The sequence below is a fragment of the Pogona vitticeps genome, chromosome 5, assembly GCF_051106095.1.
Source record: "Pogona vitticeps strain Pit_001003342236 chromosome 5, PviZW2.1, whole genome shotgun sequence".
Classification (NCBI taxonomy): Eukaryota; Metazoa; Chordata; class Lepidosauria; order Squamata; family Agamidae; genus Pogona; species Pogona vitticeps.
The window spans coordinates 75,941,075-75,964,678 of NC_135787.1; the positions used below are offsets into that span (position 1 = coordinate 75,941,075).

The 23,604-nt window shown below is 38.3% G+C and overlaps 1 protein-coding gene and 1 long non-coding RNA gene across 16 annotated transcripts in view; one reads left to right on the forward strand and one right to left on the reverse strand.

The window, feature by feature from the left end:
* The window catches only part of LOC144589422 (uncharacterized), a 53,279-nt gene extending 44,913 nt beyond the window's left edge, over positions 1-8,366 (forward strand). Inside the window, exon 2 of the long non-coding RNA XR_013545513.1 lies at positions 7,814-8,366. This is a non-coding gene — a long non-coding RNA (uncharacterized LOC144589422). The remainder of the gene's footprint in view (positions 1-7,813) is intronic.
* Positions 8,367-15,976: 7,610 nt separating this feature from the next.
* The window catches only part of TBC1D1 (TBC1 domain family member 1), a 114,301-nt gene continuing 106,673 nt past the window's right edge, over positions 15,977-23,604 (reverse strand). For all 15 annotated transcript variants that reach the window (XM_073001130.2, XM_073001139.2, XM_078394014.1 and 12 more), the window contains 3 exons: positions 22,193-22,362; positions 20,484-20,654; positions 15,977-18,680 (listed from right to left, as the gene is read on the reverse strand). In XM_073001130.2, coding sequence (XP_072857231.2) covers positions 18,477-18,680; positions 20,484-20,654; positions 22,193-22,362 — 545 coding nt within the window. In that variant the 3' untranslated portion in view covers positions 15,977-18,476. The remainder of the gene's footprint in view (positions 18,681-20,483; positions 20,655-22,192; positions 22,363-23,604) is intronic.

Sequence of the window (23,604 nt, forward strand, 5' to 3'; positions counted from 1 at the left end):
CACTTCCTCTGCCCCTCCAGGGAGCGAAAGAAGTGATTAATTTGACAATACATGACAAATGCACGGTACAAAGCTCGAGCAGAGGGAAAAACACACACACAGTTGCTTTAGGTGGTTGTCAGCTGGGGAAAGAAACAATAATCTAAACAGCCTGGGACATAGATGTCTGAGGGAAAACCTCTCTTCCCCACCCCATATATCTGCATGATCATCAAGATATTTGTGGGGGCGTAGGGTCCTTCATTGCCCACAATTAGTAGTGATAGATTACACAGAGATGTGGGAGAGGGCTCTCAGCTGTAGCACACTGGTTGTGAAATGTCCTCTTCTTGGAGACTCAACTGGTGCCAACATTGCTTTTATTTCAGTGCCTACTTAAAACCTGGCTAATTACTCAAGCACTTAGTAATTAGAGAAACCATGAATTAGGTGTCCTTTTGTTGGATGTTCTTTGTCTTAATTTTTCTGTTAAGCTGTTTTAACATGTCTTTGAACATGTTTTATTTGCATGCTTGATAGGTATCCTCTACATTCCCAATTTGTTCATAAACAACATGGAAAGAACTTGAGACAGAAGCTAAACTGACAAAATTGTCTAATCTCTCAGTTGTGTCTTAGAATCTGTTGAAGTTACATATAATTGCATATGAATGAAATAATTGTACTGAAAAGGAGAGATTCATTTTGTTTTTAGGTAATGCTTTCAGAAGTTTCACTAGATTTTATCTTAGAAAAGACATCAGCAATATGAAGGACAGGAGAATGTGCCCATGCATACAAAAATACACTTTCGTAAACATGCTGATGTGTTTTTGTAGTTAACCAAGTTTTTCAAGGGATTAATTTGGTAAAAATTGCAGCCCATGAATTACGTAACACCAAGTTGCTTATCAACATACATATAACATCTAATACTGTCTCCATTGTAAGCCTGGTTTCATAAGGCTTCTAAGTATCCAGCTACCTTACAAAGTATCAGTTGTCTCTGGATCACAACATGGAACATTTCCAAACTTATTCCAAATTTGGCTCCACCGGGCAGGTTGCCAGAACAGCCCCACCCAGGCAGCACAAGGGAGTTGTTGCCACCTAAAACAATGAAATCTTTAAAATCAGATGAGTTGATGTCCTTCCACGTACAGATGTCCTCAAAGAGAAATGTTTGCAGAGGCACACTGTGGCTTTCAACCAGCTACATCTCCCTAGTTCAGTTAAAGGTGTTCTACATATTCGTCTTTCATTTAGTGAGACATGGTGAAATATATGTACTTTTGCATTAGTTTCAAGGCATTTCCCCCCCCCCCCATTTCAAATTGTTAAGAAAAGTACCTTACAGAACAAGACAGTGTTCCCCTTTATTATTTCAATGGTTCATGTTTGTTAATTCTTCATGCATATTCATGTTGCTGAGAGGCAGAGCTGAGAGAAAGGTGATAAGAGGTGGAGCCAGAGTCAGTCAGAGAAGAGAGCTGGAGTGGAGTGTGTGAGAGAGAAGTAGTTAGAGTGTGGAGTTTGGGGAATTCTGAGATGTGATTAAAGTTAGAAGTGTATTATCAAATAGAAGGTGGTGGTTAATAATAAATTTACCTAAAGAAGATATTCATGAATCAATTTCAAGTTCTGTAATCAATAAACAAAAGTTCTATTTAAAAGACCTTGAAGTGTGGACCTGAATCTTCATCTTCCTGAGTGATCACCTGGTGGCAGCAGTGTAAAAGAGGGGATTGTTTGCCTTCGTGTGCTCTGAGTTTTGACGGTCAAGAAAGGGGCACAAGGGTGAATGCCACAGACACTTTAGGCTTTAGCCTTACATAAGGATATCTGTTGGTAAAGGAGCCTGTTTCTGTAGTCTGACTAATGGAGTCAGTTCATACCTTTTAGTTCCAACATCATTAGAACAATGCTTCCAAACTTTGGGTCTCCAGATATTGCCAGATTACAGCCCCCACCATCCTGTCATTATTAGCTATGCTTTTTGCACTAATGGAGCTACAGTCCTACAAAAATGGGGGATCCAAGGTAGGGGACTACTGTGATGGAATATCAAATGACAGTGGATATATTTATAGCCACTCTTCCTCACATGAAAAGCTAGTCTACAGGATGCTTTTTCTCCCCTCTTTTTCCTCCCAACAACCTTGTGAAGTAGGTTAGGCAGAGAATATTTGGCTTGTCCAAGTTCACCCAGTAAGTTTCACTAGGGATTTGAGCCTAGTCCAACAGTCTAACCACTACAGCACACAGGCTATCTTCTTCCAGTCAGCTCTTGGGAGCATTATGTTAATCAGGTATTTGGAGCAACCATCCTTTGGGACAGCGGTCCCAACTGTTTTGGAACCGCGGACCAGTTGGGGGTGGCGGGCTCTATGCGGGGAGTGGCGGGGGCACCCCATGTTTGTGGATGGGTGTGTCATGCTTGTGGGGTGTGTGCTGTGCTTGTGGGGGGTGTCGCACCGCTCCGCGAGCTCAACACTCCCCCTGCGAGTGTGACATGCCTCGTGTGCATGTGTGGGGGGCGGCGGAGATCCGTCTCTGCAGCCCAGTCCTGGGAAGCCCACAGACCAGCACAGGCCATGGACCAGGGGTTGGGGACCCCTGCTTTAGGACACAGTAGGCCTTTTACAGGGTTTCCACAGTGAAATCTCACACAATAATTTTGGTTTATACTTCAGCCTTCACTTCATGGAATTTACTGGACTTTTCCTCAAATTCTCAGGAGGCTTTGCGCAAACTCTCTGTGCAGTTTGGGAAATGAACTTGTGTATTTGGTAATGAATAGTAGAGTGGGCGGCATATAAATTAAATAAATAAATAAATAAATAAATAAACAAACAAACAAACAAACAAATAAACAAATAAATAAATAAATAAATAAATAAATAAATAAATAAATAAATAAATAAATAAATAAATAAATAAATAAATAAATAAATAAATAGGGAGCTGATGCAAGATTTGCCATGTCCTCGCATGTCCTGTGTGCCAGTCTAGTTGTGTTTATTCTGTAAATGTTCTAGATTTCTGACCGCTTACTCATTCTATATACCGAGTGGTTATTATTACATGCACTTACATGGAATTTCATATAAAAAGTGCAGCCTATGTGATATATGGTTTTAGGAAGCTTTGAAGTGATGTTTATTATTAAAATAACCAATTTGTTTCATTCTTTTGTTGAGCACAGAGTGCTGTCCTCTGAAGATGCTGGCCACAGAGACTGGCGAAACGTTAGGAAAAAGAACCTTCAGAACACGGCCAAAGAGCCCGGAAAACCCACAACAACCAATTTGTTTCATTCTGTTAAAATTGTTTTTAGTTGCCAGTAAAATATCAGAAACTCTGCCAACTGAAATTTCTTTAGACTCTTGGAAATATTAGAAAGCCCAAAAGATTATGCTCATTTTAATAATAAACATTATTTCATAGTACCTTGAAATGTGTCTCTTATATACATGACTTCTGTTTGGATGCTTTCTCGTTTTTGCATTCTCTACAGAAAAAATGCAAGCCAAAGACACATATCCCTTGGCTTTTAAGAAAGGGAAAGTGCAGTTTGACCTGTCTTGTTGGGCATCCTGCAGAGGCTGCCTGTACACCGAGGTACATCCCCAGACACCTTTTGCTAGTCATTTCTGCCTTATGAGTTGAGGCAGTTAGCAACTGGAGAGAAAACCTTTTGCAGTTTCAGTAGCCCATCTTTGAAACAGTGATGTTTGCTTAGCACCATTCTTTTGGGACAGACAAGTATATTTTTTAATTCTCTCAGGCCTTTGTAAATATTAGTAACAATCAAGCAGGCTTTCCTTCTTACCTGACCTGGGAGCAGAAACACAAAGGAGTGGGGTAAACATGTTTAAATAAACAAATGTTTTTATAGTGTGAAATATAAAATGTAACCACAGTAATGCCCTTAAAAACAAGTCTTGATGAGAATGTTCTTGGCAGTGATTCTTCTCTGGCCCAGTCTCTTAACCATGTGACTGAAATCTAAAATGGTGTCTCTGAAGATCTTGGCTTGGGTTGATTCATGCTGTCTTCCATTATTATCTAGACGGTTTAAAGAATCACCAGCTAAATCTGCAAGTGACAGCATATTATTTCTTATTTTTGAAACTAGCTGTCTTTGTTAATACTTACTCTAATTTTTTCCTTCCCTATCATATGCTTTTGTTGTAATACTTCCTTTAACTAATGAACTTCCTACTTGATTTTTAAAGAAAAAGCTGACAGCAGTTTTTCCCCACTAAGCTTTGAACTTGAGGGCGGTTTTTAAAAAAAGATAAGACAAGGCAGAAAGAGTGGGTTTTTTGTTTTTGTTTTTGCTTCTAATCACTTTGCTGATCTGTAATGTCTTTCTCCCATGAAACTCTCTCAACCTGACCTGATTTTCTCAACGCCAGTATTCAGTTTTTTTCTTATTTTACATTTTAATCCACAAAAGCTTTTCTGTTTTTTATTTCTGCACCATATACTGCTTGTATGATGAATCAGTTGTAATCTTTTTAACTCAAGGACCCACACAACTGTATGAGAAAATGTTTGAAGATTCTAAAATAACTAAAACATGGGAACTTTAGGCTGTTGTTGAGAGAAGAAAAGCAACAATTCAATGCCTTATTAAGGCCTCCTTCCCAGTTTTTCCTGCATAACACCTATTATTGTTCACCCAATGTCATGTCATTGTAATCTGTTTCCCAGACTCTTGTCAGTATTTGGCATTTGTGGGCATTTGACCATGGGGCCCTGGTGCCTTATGTCAGTAGTGATAACAGCTGTAGTACCGGCAGACTGCCATTTTAACTTCTCATCATGCCCCACATATACTATTCTGGGCATTGTGAGTAATTTAAACAATTGCCCACTACTGTTAGGTAAACCTAAAACCAGAGGCTCATGACTGCAGCAGGCCTACCTATCAGAGAGCACTTTGCTGGAGGCCCCCTCAAACTCTGCTATTTACTTCCCATTTCTGGCTACTGCTACCCAGAATGAAAATAAGATAACACCGGGGTCTAATAGGATAGTGGCAAGCTTAAGGTCATGGCTTCAGTCTCTAATATCACCAAATGCAAGTGATCAGATAATCTCTGCCTGGAACCCAGCAAACAATTATTGCTTAATTGACCAGTGATTCTTACTCCGTCTAAGGCAGTTCCATGAATCTGTGACACTCTAGTAGAAATGATGAAAGCACAGACCTGAGGTAATGAAGCACCTGAATAGTTCAGAACATTCACCTTTATACCATTCATATCATCTTGTATACAATGGAAATTTTACTTTTGAGATTACAACTTGTGGAATGCCCGAAACCAAATATCCCCTCACACACACACATTTTGTCAAAAGGCTTTAGTACCTGTTTCCTTGGAGCAGAGTACCTTGAGATGTTCAAAGTGGATGAAATTCCTTTTTGGGAGAAACTGTGCTTCATAGTAAATGATTGGATAAACAGAGTGATCAAAATAACCACTTTTTAAAACCAGATTTAGTAATCTCTTCAGTGCAATCTAGCACAATGCACCTGTAATAAGGTCTAGGCAATGATCAGAACTAAAAAAAAAAACCTTATGTTTGGCAGATAAAAATTATTCTAGGGATAATATCACAAATATGAATACTGTATTGCTCCATAGCAATCAGGCTGTATGCATAAACAGAAATTGAGCCACTCTTAAACAATAGTATTTGACATTTAATGCACATATAAACAATCAGAAAAGGATATAATAATAAAATGATAAAATAAGCATTCTCAAACCAGTATCAAGTTGTGAAATTAACTTGAAGAGCTTGTGAAGCAGGCAATGAGTTCTGTCTTTCTATGGCTCATTTAACGAATTTAGAGGTCCTATAGGATATATAGTAGTCAGTGCCAGCTAGCAGAAATAAAACTGTACATAAAGGGGGATCGTTCTTTATCTCTGTTGTTAAGGGTTTATGCCATTGATCCCTCAAATCTGCATACAGAGGCCATTCTGTTGGAAAATGTACCATAATATTGTAGAACAGAAAGTTCTGTCCATCCCTGCAATGTATGAGAAACAGTATCCATCCAGGTGAGAGTAACAGCAGACGTTCATTCATCATAGAATAACTTATATAAATAAACCTGGAGAAACACGGCAAGTCATGCTGTGTCTGGCAACCAAGGAGAATTTTTAGCTGCTGGATTAGGTTCTAAAATCTTGCATGGAAGAGGAGGATGTGAATCAGTCTCACAGCAAAGATCCTCTATTCCATTATTAGGTGGCCTGGCTCAAGGTGCTATTTAGCTCATTGGCTGAAGGAAAACTGCAACCAGTAGCTCAAACATGTTGGAAAGGCAAGAGACAGAAACTGGGAACATTGCCCTTATGGGGTTACTTCCTGATTAACAGTGCCCAGGCCTGAGGAAAATTAAACTGAGAGCCAACACACCTATATTTCAGCCCACAGTTTAGATTAAGAGAAAATTTGTATTTCATCATCCACATTTAGGCAGCTCTTGCATTTTAGAGGGACAGTGCCAGATTTATAGTGCCACAGCTAACTTCCAAATACACTGATTTTTTTAAAAAAATTCTGTACTGTGCTCTGAAGCAAGCAGTTCTTGAATGTTTTCAGGGCAAGATTAAGTTGATTTTGGTTGTTTATTTACCTCAAGCTTATCTACTATATATAAAGTACATTATATACTGAATATTATAGTACATACTGAATATTCAGTATTCAGTATATACTATAATAGTCTGCAAGTTATTCTGCATGTTATTGTTGCTGTATGAGAGTACAGCAGTGATCATGCGCTGACAGAGCAAATCAACATTCTTTAAGGCAATTCTAAAAATAGGGGACAACCCAAACACAACATTGTAACTTTTAAATTGGGCTTCAGATCAGCAGCAAATTAAATAGTTGTAGCAGAGAGTCTGCTATTCCTCTGAACCAAATTTGGGGAAGTTTGGAAATAGGATTTGAGTTATGCTTTTTTAAACAATAAAAGTGTTTTCCCTTCTGTTGAGAAACAGATGGCTCTAATCATCCCCAGATTTGAAACAGATCACACAACAACAACAACAACAACAACAACAACAACAACAACAACAACAACAACAACAACAACAACAACAACAACAACAATAGAGAGAGAGAGAGAGAGAGAGAGAACAATCTTGATTATCTTGAAAGAAAATGGTTGGCTCCACCCATTTATTTATTTTTAAAGAATCCAGGGCTGAAATATTAATTCTTAGTAAAGGCATTCAAAAGGTAAAAGGTTTCCTGCTCAGTCTTTTTTATAAGATTGAGCAGCAAAAGATTCACAGAATGAAACATTTTAGGCATTTGTAGGTGAGAGGAGAGAGACATTTAGAGAGAAAAGTCACAGAAACAGACTGAAAAGACAGGTTTTCTTTAAAGAATAAAAATAAAACCGTTGCTTTAGAGAAGGTAATGAACAGACTGTTCTCCAGAAATGGGGAAATTTTTTCCATATATCTCCAGTAAATATTTTCTCAGGATTTCTGAGACCAAACAGTCTTCTCACATAAGTTTTCTTAGTGGAAATCAGCTCCACAGCTAGTGCTTTTGACCCTTTCAGTAAGGACACAATTAGCTAACTTTCTAACTTTCTAACTTCTTCCTGGCAAACCAAGCTTATAAGAATCATGCTCACAAGGGAATTCTGTGTCTGGTTGTAAAAATGGAGATGCAAAAAGAATATATATGTTTAAATTTAAAATTTAAAATATATATATTTTAAATTGACATACTGAAAATATTTTAATGTATTTAAAAAAGAATACAAATTATTGTTTTGCTTTGCGGCTAGGGATGGTCTGACTTGGTGTCAAAGACCCAATGGATAACAGAATGCAATGAAATGTATTATCAGAAGAACAGAAGATTGAAGAAAGAACAAAGAAAAAACTGTAGTATGTAACTTGGAGAATATAGAAACTGTTATAATTAAATGTTATAAAACTGTAGCAAAATGTAAAATGAATAAAAATGTATGGTACATATGAATAAATGATAAGTAATGTTAAATATGTAATGATATAAATAATAAAAATGGTGATACATGTAAGGAAAACTTGAATTGAATAAATTAGTATCAAGATATAGAAAAGATAGAAATTTGGGCTTTTTTGAAGATGAAGTACAGGTAGATAAACTGTGGATCTACACTGATGAGAAAATAATAAAGAAAATGTATACATACTTATTGGAATATGAACTGGAGGACGAGAGGGTAAAGGAGACAATGATAAAATGGGCAAGTAATTTCGGTTATAATATTGACATTGATCACTGGACGATGATGTGGACAGACTGTTATAAAATGATTAAGCCAGTAAATCTAAGAGAAAATATCCTCAAAATGTTTTACAGATGGCATTATACTCCTACCAAACTGGCAAAAATGTCAGAAGGTAGCAGCAATATCTGTTGGAAATGTAAAAAAAAAAAGTATGAACTTATTACCATATGTGGTGGTCATGTGAAAAAGCCAGGGTTTATTGGTTACAGTTGTGGGAAATAATAAAAGGAATCATTCAAAAGAAATTAAATTTTAAACCCGAAATAGCACTATTAAATATTATGCCAGAAATTACTGATAAGAAAATCAAATATTGTTTGATGTATACTATATTGATAACAGCTAGGTTACTCTGGGCCCAAAAATGGAAAAGTGAAGACATACCTACAATGGAGGAGTTCCTGAAGAAGCTGTTGGACATTACAGAATTAGATACATTATCAGAAGCACTACGAGACCAACCAAGAGACTATGCAAAACAAAGCTGGAACTTAATACATGTTTGGGCCCAGGGACAGATCTGAAGATAGGGCAAAATGATTGATGGGCTTTGTTTTCCTCCCCCCCCCCGCTTTCAATGCTCTCTGGAATTTGGAAAAGTTGGGATGCAATGAGGTCTGAATCTCTGTCCTCAAAGGGGGGGGGCTTTGGGGTGTTTGTATTGTATTTTATATATTTGTTTGTAGTTGATAAATAAAAAAAGAGAAAGAAACGTATAGGAGAACTGAATGTAACTGTTATAAAGTGATTGAAAATAAATACAAAGTAACCAGCATATTTCTGAAGTAAATGAAGCTTAATGAATACCAAATGCAATTCAATCTATGATTTCTTTGATTCTCAAATATGTTAATCTATAAAATAAACCATATTATATTTGACCCGATTGATTCTGTGGTCCTAATTGGTAATTGAGGAAGGATTTCCTCTGGTCGCGGTGGAAGTGGAGACAAGAGAAACTGTCATACCTGAAGGCAAATCTGTTTGTTAGGGAGAACATACAGAGGAGATTGGGTGTGTGTGACACTTGTTAAGTTGTTTTCTCTTCTTATTGCCTCATCCTCAGCAATATTGTCTATTCCAGTAAGTTCTGCCCAAGTCTTTCAAACTAATACAGTAAATGTGTCTTTGCTTAGGTCCCCCTTTGCGTGGGTCCCCTTCCCTCCTCTTCCTCTATCTTCATAAATGGTCCTTTTCAAAAAGACCTTTAGATATCCATTTAAACTCAGGAATTTTCTACTGCACATTCTTATCAATCAGAAACTGTGCAGTTGCAAAATAATGCAGATTTGCCTGTTTGTGGGTGGAACAATCTATTTCCGTCCCTTGGGTATTGTGGGGAAAATGTCTAGGACAAGATAGAACAGGCAAACAGTACAGTGATGAATTTGGTCAGTGCTTGCCATGCACAAAATGACAGGTTGCTTATCTGTTAACTGCACCTCTTTTGGTGGTTATCTGAGAACTCACATAACTGGGTTCTGCACCTGCAGAGAGTCTCCAGAGCTGCATGTGTAGGGATATCTCAGCTTGAGCCTCTTAATTCCTGTCTGCTACTAAAGAAGTACACAGGTAGGAGAAACACTGGCAGGGGAGGAATGTGGAATGTATGAGTGCATGCCAACCACTTGAAGAACCACAGCTTCAGTAAGCAACCTATTATTCTTGTTCATGGTCAACTGGGAGACTAACAAGCTGTCTTACTGAAGGATGATGGTATCCCTTCAAAATAGATGAGAGGACTGCCATTCCAAACAAACAAACAAACAAACAAAAACAGCATCAACATGAGCCCACATGTCAAGCCAGTAACGATGGAAAAAATGTTGACCAGTGAGACCATGAAGCAGTTGTACATATTTTCAGTGGAAGAATACCACAGAAGGCACAAGTCAAACTACCCAGGGATCTAGTGGAGTGGCACTTCACACCAGTGGGAAGTGGGATGCAAGCTATCTTGTAAGCTAAAGTTAATGCATTTAATAACCCAATATGTGAAACCTTGAGGAGGTACTGAAAAATATTCACATCATCCAGCATAACAGAGGAAAAGGTGTGGAAACTAACATAATGATACAGTTCTAGATATTTAGAAGGTGCCCTAGCCTCTTAACATCCAAATGTTAGGGCATTTTTCAGGCCCAGTGTAAAAAAAAGGCAGGAAGGATAAGATTCAAACTGAGGTGAAAGGAGGACATGACCTTTGGGAGAAAGGAAATGCCAGGATGGAGAATCACTTTGTGCAGAAAGCCAAAATGGAGAATCAGAGGATAGACACAGTTCAGATGCCCTTTGTGAAGATTTTATAGGAATGAGAAAGACTGTCTTCCATGTTAAGAGTCAGAGGTCACAAGGCATCATAGGTTCAAAGTGTTTAGGCATCAACTGCAAGAAAATGATGGACAAAGACCAAATTGGGAGGGGTAAGCAAATTTCAGATATGGAATTCTTAAGACCTTTCAGGCATGTCTTCACTGTATGGTCAATGAAAAGCAACAATGAGTAAGGTGATGAGGAGTGATAAACCAGCACAGCACAACTAGGAGAGCAAATCCAGTCAGAAAAGAAGCTTTAAAAACTGCTGACGGTAGACAAAAGAAAAGTACAAATTATGGTTGTCATGGCTGCCATGGCGTTATCATATTAGCTGTAGCATGTTCTTCGACAAGACTTCCAGCTGTTTGTTCAAAAGGAAACAAAGGAAACAAGTAGAAGAGGTTTATATTCCAAGGCACCACAAAGGCACCACCAACTGAACCATCCTCTATTCCTGCCCTGCTGTAGAATTAGTGACTATTTTTGTTGCATTTGATGGCAAACATATCCATGTGGGTTACTGCACTTCTCAGTTAGGAAGCAGGATATGTGCTGTGGCTCTCATCCATGCTTGTGGTATAAAAGCAACACGGGGACTCTGTGAATGTATTCTCTGACCCCACAAGGTGAATGGCTACTGGATGGATATATTGATGGGAGCACCAACTCCATAGACATTGAGTTAGCTGAATTAGAACAGAGGATTTCCACCTTTTGGTATATTTATATTGTGTTCACATTTTAAGAGGAACATTTGGTTTTCTTCAAACTGATGCAACTTGGACTATGACAACTCAGTGTCTACTGACATCCAGACTCAACTGGATATGTTTTCAGAGCAAGCATTGCTGGTTACTTGCTAACTAATTTGACTCAATGCTGCTGGCCTACAGCAAATATTCATTGCAGAAAACCAGCATTTAGATAAGCTCTTCATTATCATAAACAATCTCCTCAGGACCTCATCCCTTCTCTAGCAACTGTGATCATCTAATACAATGGTTCTCACTTTGGGTGTTCTGTAATCCTTGCCTGTGGTTTATGTTGTCTGGGTCATCTTGGAATTGAACTCCAAAACATATGCTGGATCAAAGGTTAATAATAATCATTCTAACAGAACCACAAACCGCAGCCATGCTGCCATTTTCTTTTTTAAAGAAAAAAGAGAGAAAAGGCTTTCTCCTGTCAACCCTTTCAAACAAAACATACTTGTTCTGTCTTTTTCTAATTGTTTTGTCATGAACGTTCACATTTAACATTCTTTCTGAGGTCTGTAGGGTCTGAGATGTAACTCTTGGTTGTTTTTTGTGTATTTTTTGGTTTTTCCCCTTTTTTCGCAATTTCTCTTAGCATTGCACTGTCTAACTTTGGGTGAATGTGATTGGACACCCACTTCTGGGAAGATTGGCAACTGTCTTGAATGTTTTCCACTTGTGAATAATCTTCCTCACTGTAGAATGATGGACTTTCAATTGTTTGGAAATGCCCTTCTAACTCTTCCCAGATTGATGGGCAGCAACAATGGCTTCTCTATGATCCCTGCTGATGTGTTTCCTCCTTGGCACAGTGTTAACACACACACTGGAATGTTCCAGACCAGCAAACTGCTAAAACTTTGGCTTTTATAGAGGCGGTCACACTTACTGATGGTCAGTTACTGAAGGGCATTTGGTTAGCAGCTCCTGGCTACTCTTTAGCCTCTTAATTCCTGTCGAAGCAGTAAAGGTTTACTTAATTTTTCACACATGGCATCTCTATGTTGGCTTTATTTTTGTAAAATATATCATGACATGGTAATATGTCATGTGTTGTTCATCTGAGGTTGCATTTACCTAATTTTCAGGTCTGCTAAGGAACATATGATTTTATTATGCCCTGGTATGTAAAACCAGAGAATCCAAAGATGTACTTCCTTTTTCTCATAACTGTATGCTGTAGAGCAGTGGTCCCCAACCTTAGGCCTCCAGATGTTCTTGGACTTCAACTCCCAGAACTCCTGGCCAGCAGAGATGGTGGTGAAGGCTTCTGGGAGTTGAAGTCCAAGAACATCTGGAGGCCCAAGGTTGGGGATCACTGGTGTAGAGTCTGTGTGAAGGTTTCCCTCTGGAATTTTGGAAGTATAAGGCATTTCAAATGCCAGTTTTTCAGGAACCTGTACAGCTTGGCTCTTTATTAGAAACCAAGAACAGTAAGTTACTTACCCTTGTTTTTCTTGTCAACATGATAACCAATTGTCTTCATTTATCAGCACAATAACATTTTAAAATCCCAGTGACATAAACGGGAGCTTATACCTGTAGATGCATTATGATTATGAAATATTTCTTGCCTGCCTGCAGGGTTAGACTGAAAAGGCCTGCTTTGAGGTACTGGATCCTGCTATTTCAAATTGTTTCTTTCTTCCTACATCAGGTTATATAAAATGCTCCCTGAGTGGTAATATTATTTACTGTCAGCTTTCAGCTGCGTATTTTTTCCCTCCACAGTGAAATCTCTTGAAGGAAGAAGGCACTGATCCCTGTGCACTTTTTGGTTCTTCTGGGTGTTTTCTTTGCTGGCTCATGAGTGTGTCAGGCATTTCTTGGAATCCACACGTGAGTGAAGCACTTCCCCTTCAAACTGTGCTGCCACCATTGTTCTGCATCCAGTACCCCATAGGGACTCAGCCAGCACAAGATTTATTATTTTTAAAAAACTTCTTAGTTAATTATTGTCATACCCCACCTTTACTGCTGTGAGATCGAGACAATGAAAAATTTTCTCTCTACCTTATATCCTCACCACAAGTCCATAATAACTTAACATTCCTCCAGACTTATTACTACATTCCCTGAAATACAAAGTCTGATTAGCGTATAGCCTTCACAGTGGCTTGCTTTAATTTTGACAAGGCAGAGGCCAAATTTTCCCCTTAAACCATATAAGGTACGGAATATGTGCTGCATTAAACTGCAGTTACACTGCAGGGAAAAAGCAAATGGATCTGCTGTGAACCCAGGAACTTGTGCTTGCTGGGGTTAATTCACTTCTGCCAACCACACAGGAGTCAGCAGAGACAGAAAGAATCAGTCTTGTTTGCAGCTTCTTAACCATTTGAATCCTCTTCACACCAGTTGCCTTGGTCTGATTGTTTACCCCTCCCCTCCCCTGTTTCTGCCTTCCACTTGCTGTCCTAGTGATAGCCTAGCTAGGTGACCAAAGAGACAGTGAAAAGGCATGGAGTCATCAGGGAGACAGGAGAACATTTTTACTTTAGCCTTATTCTAGCTTCATAAGGTAGCTCTGCTCTGCCTGCCCAAATTTGCTGGAAGCAGAGTAGAATTGACTTAAAATTTCCTCTCCCCATTTCTTTTCTTTGGTCAGCCAGTTGCTCCAATGTTGGGTTGACAATCCTTCAAGGGGGAGGGGAGAAGTGGGGAAGGAAGTAACTGAATAGGAAGAGAGAGGAAAGCAGACCCAGACACCAGCTGTGGGGAGGAGAAGATTCAAACAGCCCTGCCTCTCTCACTGTTGCTGGAGCTGGCTGGACTGCCTTTAAATATAACAGCTACACCTCCCTCCATATTGGCTCAATCACACTGCCTGAAGGGAATAAAAAGGCCAAAGCCCCAGCAGCAGAAGAAAAAACTAGATTTCTGGGGGAGTATTCTGGGATGATTGACATTTATGTCATGTAGTCAATGAAAAATAGTGTCTCATCCTGGTGCATTTCCTGCATTGTTACTGTAGTCACACCCTTAGTGAGGAGGAATTACCACAGTATTTTTGGTTTATTTGCCTGTTCATTTGCCAAATAATTCACCAGATAAAATCCCACTGCAAATCAATAGGATATGTTGAGGTCGCTTCCAAGAGATTACCAATTAAATCAACAATCAAATGATGTCACCAGAATTGGTAACTCATTGTGAATTGTGAACAGTGTGAGCAGCAACATAACCACAGTTGAGCTAAGGAACTTTCACCTATATTGCTTTGTTCCTATTCGTTTTTCAGATGGAATTTCTTGCTATTCCAGGATTCAGTTAAAGAAATAAATGTCTCCAGCTCACATATTTTTTAATCTTAAAATCGGAGGCCATAGGAGGACATTTTACCCATAATGGAAAATTTACCCAGCCTACAGAATTCTGGGTAAGCAAATCACAAATGTAATCCTTTCTTCAGATGGAGATTTGCAAATTAGTAGAGCTGGATAAATTACTATAAGAATCACAGTATCCATGGCAGACAGAAAACAGTCTTGTCCTGAAATATTGTTAACCAAACCAGTTATCCTCAAAGCTCTCACTAACCAGAAATTATCTTCATACTTACACCACAATAATGTCTGGTGGAGGTAAATTGGTGTTTCCCACGGCAGATACAAAAGTATGAATGACAGGTATACATTATTAATTTTTCACACATTTCTGTATCCTGGTTGGGAAGCTCAGTGAGTTGGTACCTGGCTGTGGAGCCAGAGGTTGGCAATTGAATTCCCCACTGTGCCTCTCAGGAAAAGAGCCAATCTGTGTAGCCTTGGCAAGCTGTATCATCCCAGAATGTGCCAATGGTAAACTACTTTTGATTACTGTATACCTAGACCTGTCATCATTAATTAGAATCAATCTAATGGCATATAATCACCATCATTATTGTTGTCATTAGAAAATACAAGATACATTCTTTGACTGGTATTACATGACAGATACAAGTTTTAACCAACATTCTATGTATCAGTTAAATATTAATTAAATATGATGATGATGATGATGATGATGATGATGATGATGATGATGATGATGATGATAGTGACGATGTGCCCTGAAGCTGTGATATAGTTGCGAATCCTCTAGTTCATGCATACTGCTTATGTGCGTTTGTCATTTAAACTCTATATTATTGCTGTGAGAAATACTACTGTCATTCAAATATCTATGGCAAATAATTGTAAAATGGCCGATGCTATCTGGGAAAAGGTTTCTTAAGAAAGTCAGAATTCAGATACTTACTCTCTCTGGTTTGAAAGAGTCATAATGAACACTAGTCAGGCTGACACACCCCATCCTCATAAGAAATCTCAGAAATGTTTGTCTTAACCAGTTAAGTAGATATAAAATTGTAATATAATAGTTTAATTAACAGTAACAATTGGCCAACTCTAAGCTGAGAGATGAACTAATCTCTTTAAAATAAGTTATTCATAAGTCACCCTGACTGTGAGAATCTACGAGCTCACCACTTTGCTAAACTGACAGCTTCACAAATGTACCCTATAGGCTTCTGGGCTTATCTGCTCATTGGCTCTTAATTTCTGTATTTAGTAGCCCCATAGGAAACACTATTCTGGATTTTGAAGCTTCACAACAGGAATTTGGCAGTGTGCATCATATTTTCTTTATTGCTTTTCTTTAGTGTTTAAAAGCATGTATATCAGTTATTGCCTGTCCAAATACAATACTGCTGGGCATTCTAAAGAACAAATAAAATGAACTATCTAAGAAACTCAAATAAAGCTACCATTTAAAAATAAACATGTGAAGAGTTAAAAGCTGACTTCCAAAATAAACACACAAGAAGTTATTAGACAGTCATTATCAATGTTTAAGAGTACAAAACCTGGTAACAAATGTATGAAGACCATGTTTTCAAGGAATTAATTTAAGGGATTTAGAAAGCAAAGAATAGTTTGCCTTCTTCATATTGCGCTAAATATGTGCGCTATAACTTACAGCTCTTTTACAGCAATTCATTTGTAATTGTTTTCCCTAAAGAATCCTGTGAATTTAGCTTGGCAAGACTGCTCAAATACTTTATCATGCTGTTTGGTCTACTGCAGGGATGGGTTTGTTTGCTCTTTTTTTCTGCTGATCACATAACATAATTACTGGATTAAACTAAACCATCCCCAGAGCAGTCTTACCCACACCTTTCTGAGCCCCTGGGCTTCTGCTTTCTTTGGTGAGGGGATGGTCACTCTGTTTTGATCCATTTCCAGCATGTGTGATTGTTGGGAATAGACCAAAAGTGAGCCACTTAAGGACATCAACTGATTGTACATTTCATCTGCTTCTTGGTGGAGGTGCAGAGAAAGTGAATTTTTAAAAAAGATTTTGATGTACCATAATTGATATGCAGTGTCACTTGTTTTCTCTTAGACTGGTCAATAAATAGCAGTTTCATGGATTTGGCTGCAGTCAGCTTTACATCCAGCCCTTCAAACAAAGCAAAGAAAACATTACTTTTTTTAGAGTGATGCAATGCCTCAACTATAGTCTACCAGAATCTTTTTTTAAAAAATTCTCACTTATTAAGCCACACCATATAGGGTTGCCTGAGCTCTGATATACCACTGGGATGCAAGGGTCACACCAAATGGTATATCACACCTCCACCTGACCCCAAGCAACCCTCTTTAACCTGCACTAGCGTGCTCCACAAGAGCCCATGTAGATGAGCCCTTTCTTGGTTTTCCCCCTCTCGAAACCCATTCTAAGACTTAAGCACACACAAAACATTAAAGATCCCCGTGTATAGTTTGGCATCTCTATTCCAAGTAATATAATCATAATTATCAACCACCAATAAGAGAAAAAATACTAACATATCAATTGTTTATGAATTGTAACATGACTAGATTAGGTAAAAGCTATACATTTCAAGTTAGCAAATTTGAAAACTTGCATTGCCAACTCATCCTTTTATATTGTTAATAATAAGATGCACACTATTGAACACTATTAGTGTTTGGAACTGTGCCTCTATCCTATTACTTTCACCAATGGGAAGGAAAAGATATTTTAAAGGCATATGCCAATCCCAAAAGATTTGTTTGAGGATACCTATATCCTTAATTCAAATATTAGCTGCTTGTGTAAACCCACTGGGACTTACTTCTAAGTAAGACATTTATAGGATAGTGACATAAGTTTATCGGTAATTCAACGAACTCTTACAATTTTTTATAACTTCAGGAGATAATGTTTGAAAAACAAAATTTCTTCAGAGTAGGCTGGTTGTCCAATTAAATATTAAATTTAAAACAAACCATCATTAGGTTCCCACTTGGAAACCAAACAATTAAAACATACAGTGATTCAAAATAAATAAAACAATATTTTAAGGCATGATCCACTATAATGACATGAGCTTCAGACTTTGTTAATATGCAAATTATTAAGTAGGAAGAAAAGAATATTTATTTTCAGGGCATTAAACCATGCAATTATTGTTGTATATTAAAAACAAAAAGCACATTTCTAATAGCAGTAATAACTTCAAAAACTGCATCGTTTTTGATATGTCAATGTTTTCAGGCAATGAAAAGTTCTAAAAAACTGAGTGGGAATAAGTGGAGCCTGCTTCAGCAAAGAACAATTCAAAAGAAATGTCACAAACAACAAATTCCAGTCACTGACGAATATACTGTAGCTCCTTAAATAAGGAAAATAAATCAGTTCAGGTTTTGGTGCTGTAATTCCCCAGCACCCTTGGAACGGGTGATGATTAAGGAGGAGTTTCCTGAATGCTTAAGATGTAAGCAATAAGAAGCCCTTGTGCAGAAGCATTTACTATAGAGTCTTAAACTGCAGATGTTTACAGCATACTGGCAACATTTCAGTCAAAACCAAAAAAAGGCAGCATAAAGGTTTTTCTGCTTCTTATATTGCATATATGTAAGAATTGTCTATGTTTTCTATATAAACAAATAACAGGGTCCTCTACTAGTAATGTGCTTCTCCTTTGTGCAAAGACTTTGCTTCTTTCAGCTGAAGTTAAGGCATGAACAATGTGAAAGATTCTAAAAGGGAACTTCAGAAAATTTCTTCTGTTTTCTCCTCTGCAGACATTTCCTCCACTATGTCTGCAGCTGTCAGTTAGCACCATCCATATGCTTCTGCCTGGTAAGCAGAGGCTTGCCACTGGGCTCTGCCGACGGCACGCTCAACTCCTCTACTCTCTCCAACAATGCTTTCCTCTCCAGCTCTAGACTGAGGATCATCTGCTTCAGCTTGCTTTCACTGTTGAGCAAACTTTCAACCATGGCCTCTAGGTTTTGGATCTTCCCATTTGCCACCTTAAAGAATAAAACAGGAAACGTATACACATTGTGTGAAGACAGTAGGAAGAACATACAGCTGTTTGTTCAGCAGGCTTGCAACCATCCTGTGTGAAACTAGACATGCTTCAAACTGGAATTTACCTATCAAATGCAGAAGTACAACTGGCACGCAAATCAGTCATTTCTGAAATCCCATTATGCCATATAGTAACTTGCCAAGGAAAATTTAATGCTTCTACAGCAATATAAAAGAAGTTTGTTTTTTCAGTGGCTCTTTGGGATCTACAGTACAGATTTGGGCTGAAATCTGGATGAGTGGGGCTCTATCCCCAGACACAGACAATTTCGAATGTGTGTGTTAAATTCCCACAAATGCCACTCAGCAGGAAGACACCGACAGGAATATAGATTTGCTACTTAGTAATAAATTCATTTTTGTCTATGATATATTTTCTTCTTCCCTGCCAAATCTTGATTATTTAAGCTCTGGAAAAGTGGAGCCTGTATAACATAATAGAGAGCAGAAAAAACATTAAAGATAATAAATCTGAGCCAGAATGACTAATAGATGTTTAAATTTATTAACCAAGGCCCTTTAATTAAGTATAGTGTTCTTACTGCAGGGCTACATTTAGTAAAACTCTTATTGATAGTGAGGTAAAGAAATGCAAATAACAACTCAGATGAAATAGAATGATGTCTGCCAAGGACTGAGAAATTATCTTTTCTCCTCCTTGTACCTAGCACGTTTCGAGCTAGCAATATTAACCTGCATGTTCTGCACATTTTTTCCTGTTTTGAGTGTTGGTCACAATGGCAGAGAATTCCAAAAAAGGGAAGCAACTGACACTATTCTTTTGTGTATGCTTTGGTGAGCACTGTTTCCACTGTTTCAAGCATCTCTATTGATGCTATAATTTATGAAACTGTTATGTTATCAACTAAGCAGGTCATAACTGTAATCCCTTCAGCTCATCTTTCTTTTTACCTTGAAATTGTTCAATATACATATAGTACACCAGTCTAGTATTTATATGCATAGTACATGGCTTCTGCAGGAGAAATTGCAGTAGGAGGAAGTCTCTTATTAAATATTATATGAAGATTTTCATTTTTAGAATGATAATAAAATTATATGTCTATTTCCTACCATTTACCAATGATGGTTATGGAATCAGTTGTGGAAATGTTATTTTAAATATAAATAATGCATGTGTAAGTATGTAAGATACTAACCACTGCTTGTTAATTATATTTAACACGTACAGTGGTGCCCCGCATAACGATGATAATCCGTTCCGGATAAATCGTCGCTATCTGGATTCGTCGCTATCCGGGGCAAAAAAAAACATAGGAACGCATTAAACCCTGTTTAATGCATTCCTATGGGGGGAAACTCACTGTTATGCGAAGATCCTCCATAGGGGCGGCCATTTTCGGTGCCTCTAAAGCGAGGCAACACAGCGGGCGCCCATTTTGGAACCGCCAATCAGCTGTGTGAAAATGGGGCCTTTGGGAGGACCGCGGGGAAGGGAAACCTCCCCCACGGTCCTTCCGAAGCCACCGCCGGCATTTTCACCCAGCTGAGCGGCAGTGGCTTCGGAAGCTCCCGCCGCTCAGCTGGGGGGAAAATGCCGGCTAGGGCTTTGAGAGGTCTGTCCCAAGCCCCCGCTGGTCAGCTGGGGGAAAATGGGGCTATGGGGAAAAAATCGCAAAGCAAAAGCGATCGCAAAAAAGCCATCGCTATGCGGATTCGTCGTTAAACGGGGCGCCTATTAAGCGAGGCACCACTGTAGTATAAAATGTAAAATACAATACCTGCAGTTCCTCAAGGAGACCAAAGTTTTGTTTACGTAAACTACTGTTAGCTTTTTCTAATTTATCCATCCTCTGATTGTCACTGAGAGAAGAATCTATCAATTCATCCTGAAGTACGTGGTATTCAACTTCATAAGCTTGCAGCTGTTTAGAGATATCCATCTCAAATACCTGGCACATACAAAAATAGAAAAGTCTTGTTACAGGAAAAACAAAAAAACATGAAACCCAGAAAACCTGACATGGACAGTTATCCATATCTATCAGATTCTTATTTTTCCTTTACATTGAATCTTTATTGGTCTTTATTCAATAGTAGTGTGACCATTCTAGCTAAAATTCTTACTAACCAATTTTCTTATGTAATTTTTTGTGTGTGATTGAATGTTTCAATTTCTATGACTCACTCATTATAATAACCATGTTCTTATTACTGACTATGGCCTGTAATCCAGCTGGTACTTCCAAGTGGAGTAGACCTACTGAATAAATGGGTCTTACATAAGTGTTGATTGACCATTCAGCAGTTTATTCAATGGGTCTACTCTTGTTGGAGTTACACCAATGTTATAAGCCTATTGAGATACCAACAGGACATTAAAATATATCCGCCCAGCTAACACAGCAACTTTAAAAGTTACCAGAGGATTTTCAAAATTAGAGAGGAAGTCTAGACATCCAGAAGCTATGATCCTAAAAGTTTTTGGTTCTGAAGAATGCTATGAAAAAGAGCATTTAGAATTTTATTTCCTGTCAGAGAGATAACCAGCTGGGTGTTACACAGTAAAACCAGACATGGTGCTCTCATAATGACCTTCCACCTTGCTAAGAATGCATAGATTACAGGGCTGTTGTCATGCATTTAAAATTACTAGTTTACCACATGCTATGTGATAATAAAGGAAGCTTAAACAGACTGGGGAGTTTATAAAACTCCAGATGTTGTTGGATGACAACTCCTATCACCTTGACCATTGGACATGCTATCTGGGGGTTGTGGAAACTGGAATCTAATTAGAGCTTTTGTATCCCTGCTGTACGCAGGTCAGAAAAGGGGGTTGGGAGAATGGAGCATCAGGCTTGCAGAAAGCCTGACATTTGAGAATCTGGGCAGAGATGAAGTAAAAAGTGAAAGGGTTTGATGTGAGTTGAACACAGCATATAGTAGACTGAAGGCCTCAGGAAAGCTGTATGGAAACAAAAAAAAGTTTTAAAGAAAGGTGGTGGTACTTTCAAATAATGAATTGATATGGAGGGGAAGTGGATTCCAAATGTTGATTTGAACAAGTGAAATAGTAATCTAATTACAGGTACTACTAATAATGTGCCAATAATTTCTTTCTCTTTCTTAGCGATTTTGCTACAAAGCTGAGTGGACTGTAAGTCCCATTTGTTTATGGAGGTATGGCATTTCTCACTTTCAGGAAGTACTGCTTTATATTCTTTGGACAGAAGTCTCACAATCAGTGTTGTTTCCTGCCCACAGGATATATTACTACTGCACAAGCATCCAAAGCATTTCCACTGTTCAAACAAACAAAACTTACTAGGAAAACACAGTAGGAAATCTAGCTATAATATCACACAAAGGTTCCATTAACACAGATCTGGACATCCCAAAATACTTTGGTTCTGTGTAACAAAGGTAATTATTACATCTAAAATAGCTCATAGTTTCACATCTCCCTTGACAGTATTCATCTTCGTACCTGGTTAATAGTCTTTTCCATCTGTACCAAGCCTAGGTTTGGGAGAATACATTTAATGAAATCAACTATAGTTTCCAAGCTTTCATGCTGCAGAATCAAAGGTTTGTGGCTTCCAAGCAAGCTTAAAGCTACTTTAAATATAACTTCTGACCCCTGAAGAAGTAGCATGTCTGAAAATCAGAGAGGAAAAATAGGAAAAAGAATATTAGATAAATTCACAGTATGTATTGTAATGTTTTATTAGAATCACATAATTTGTTCTCCTGATACATTGGCCACAATGTACCTCTTTCTGTGTCACTGTAGCCTGTTCAACAGAATGTACCGTTTTGGTCAGGGAGACAGCAGTTCAAACCTCTATCCAGTCATAATACTGATGGGGTAACCAAGCTACATTCTCTCTAGGTTAATTATGTCACAGGTTTGGTGGTGCCAGCACCCCTCTAAACAACCCTTGAAAAATGGATTATACAAGATTGCTACATGAATGTGATTTGTTGCATTAGTTCAAATAAAAATATTCTTCTCCTCAAGAAAACCATATTTCAGTGAAATCAGCAAATTATCTGATGCTGTTTATAAATGCTACCAAATGTATAGTTTTGTTATTGTTTTGTACAATAGACCCAAAAAATTTATTGCAGAGCCCATTATATTCTTTGGCTTTGTTACTCCCTGGAAATCATCTTCCAGAAGACAAAGCAATCTTGCTGTGTGAGTAACTGTGCAAGAATGGTTGCAAAGCACTGCTCTCCAGTGTAGCAGGGTTTTTATTTTTGTCATGCTTTATCTCTACTTGTTGCCTTTCTTATTCCTGTAAACCCCTTTGCTTGTCTGTATTTTATTACATATTGACAGTTTCTTTTAAATACATGCATTTGTAAAGGAAAGTTATATGTGCTTTCCTTTAAGGAACAAACAAAATAGAAAAATGTGTGTGTAGCATTCACCCCTTGTTATGCAAAATAAGTAATGTATTATTCATGTACTATGCTAATACAGTGGTGCCTCGCTTAACAAGCGCACCGTATAACGACGAATTCGCATAGCGATCCATTTTTTGGGATCGCTAATGCGAAGGCATATCGACGGTTCCAATGGGCAAAAATCACTTAGCGACGATCGGTAAGCGTTTCGCTTGCTGATCTTCGCATAGCGGTTTTTTTAAATCAGCTGATCGGCGGTTCCAAAATGGCTGCCGGAAGACCCAAAATGGCCGCGCGTAGCGTTTTTGCGCCCTGCCCTCGCTTACCGAGGGCGCGAAAATGGCTGCCGCTATGGGGAAACATTGCAGAACGGTGAGTTTTGGGCCCATTTGGGCTTTTCCGTTCCGTATAGCGATGTTTCCCCATAGTGAAGGTTAATCCGGAACAGATTAACCTCGCTATGCGGGGCACCACTGCATGTTTCAG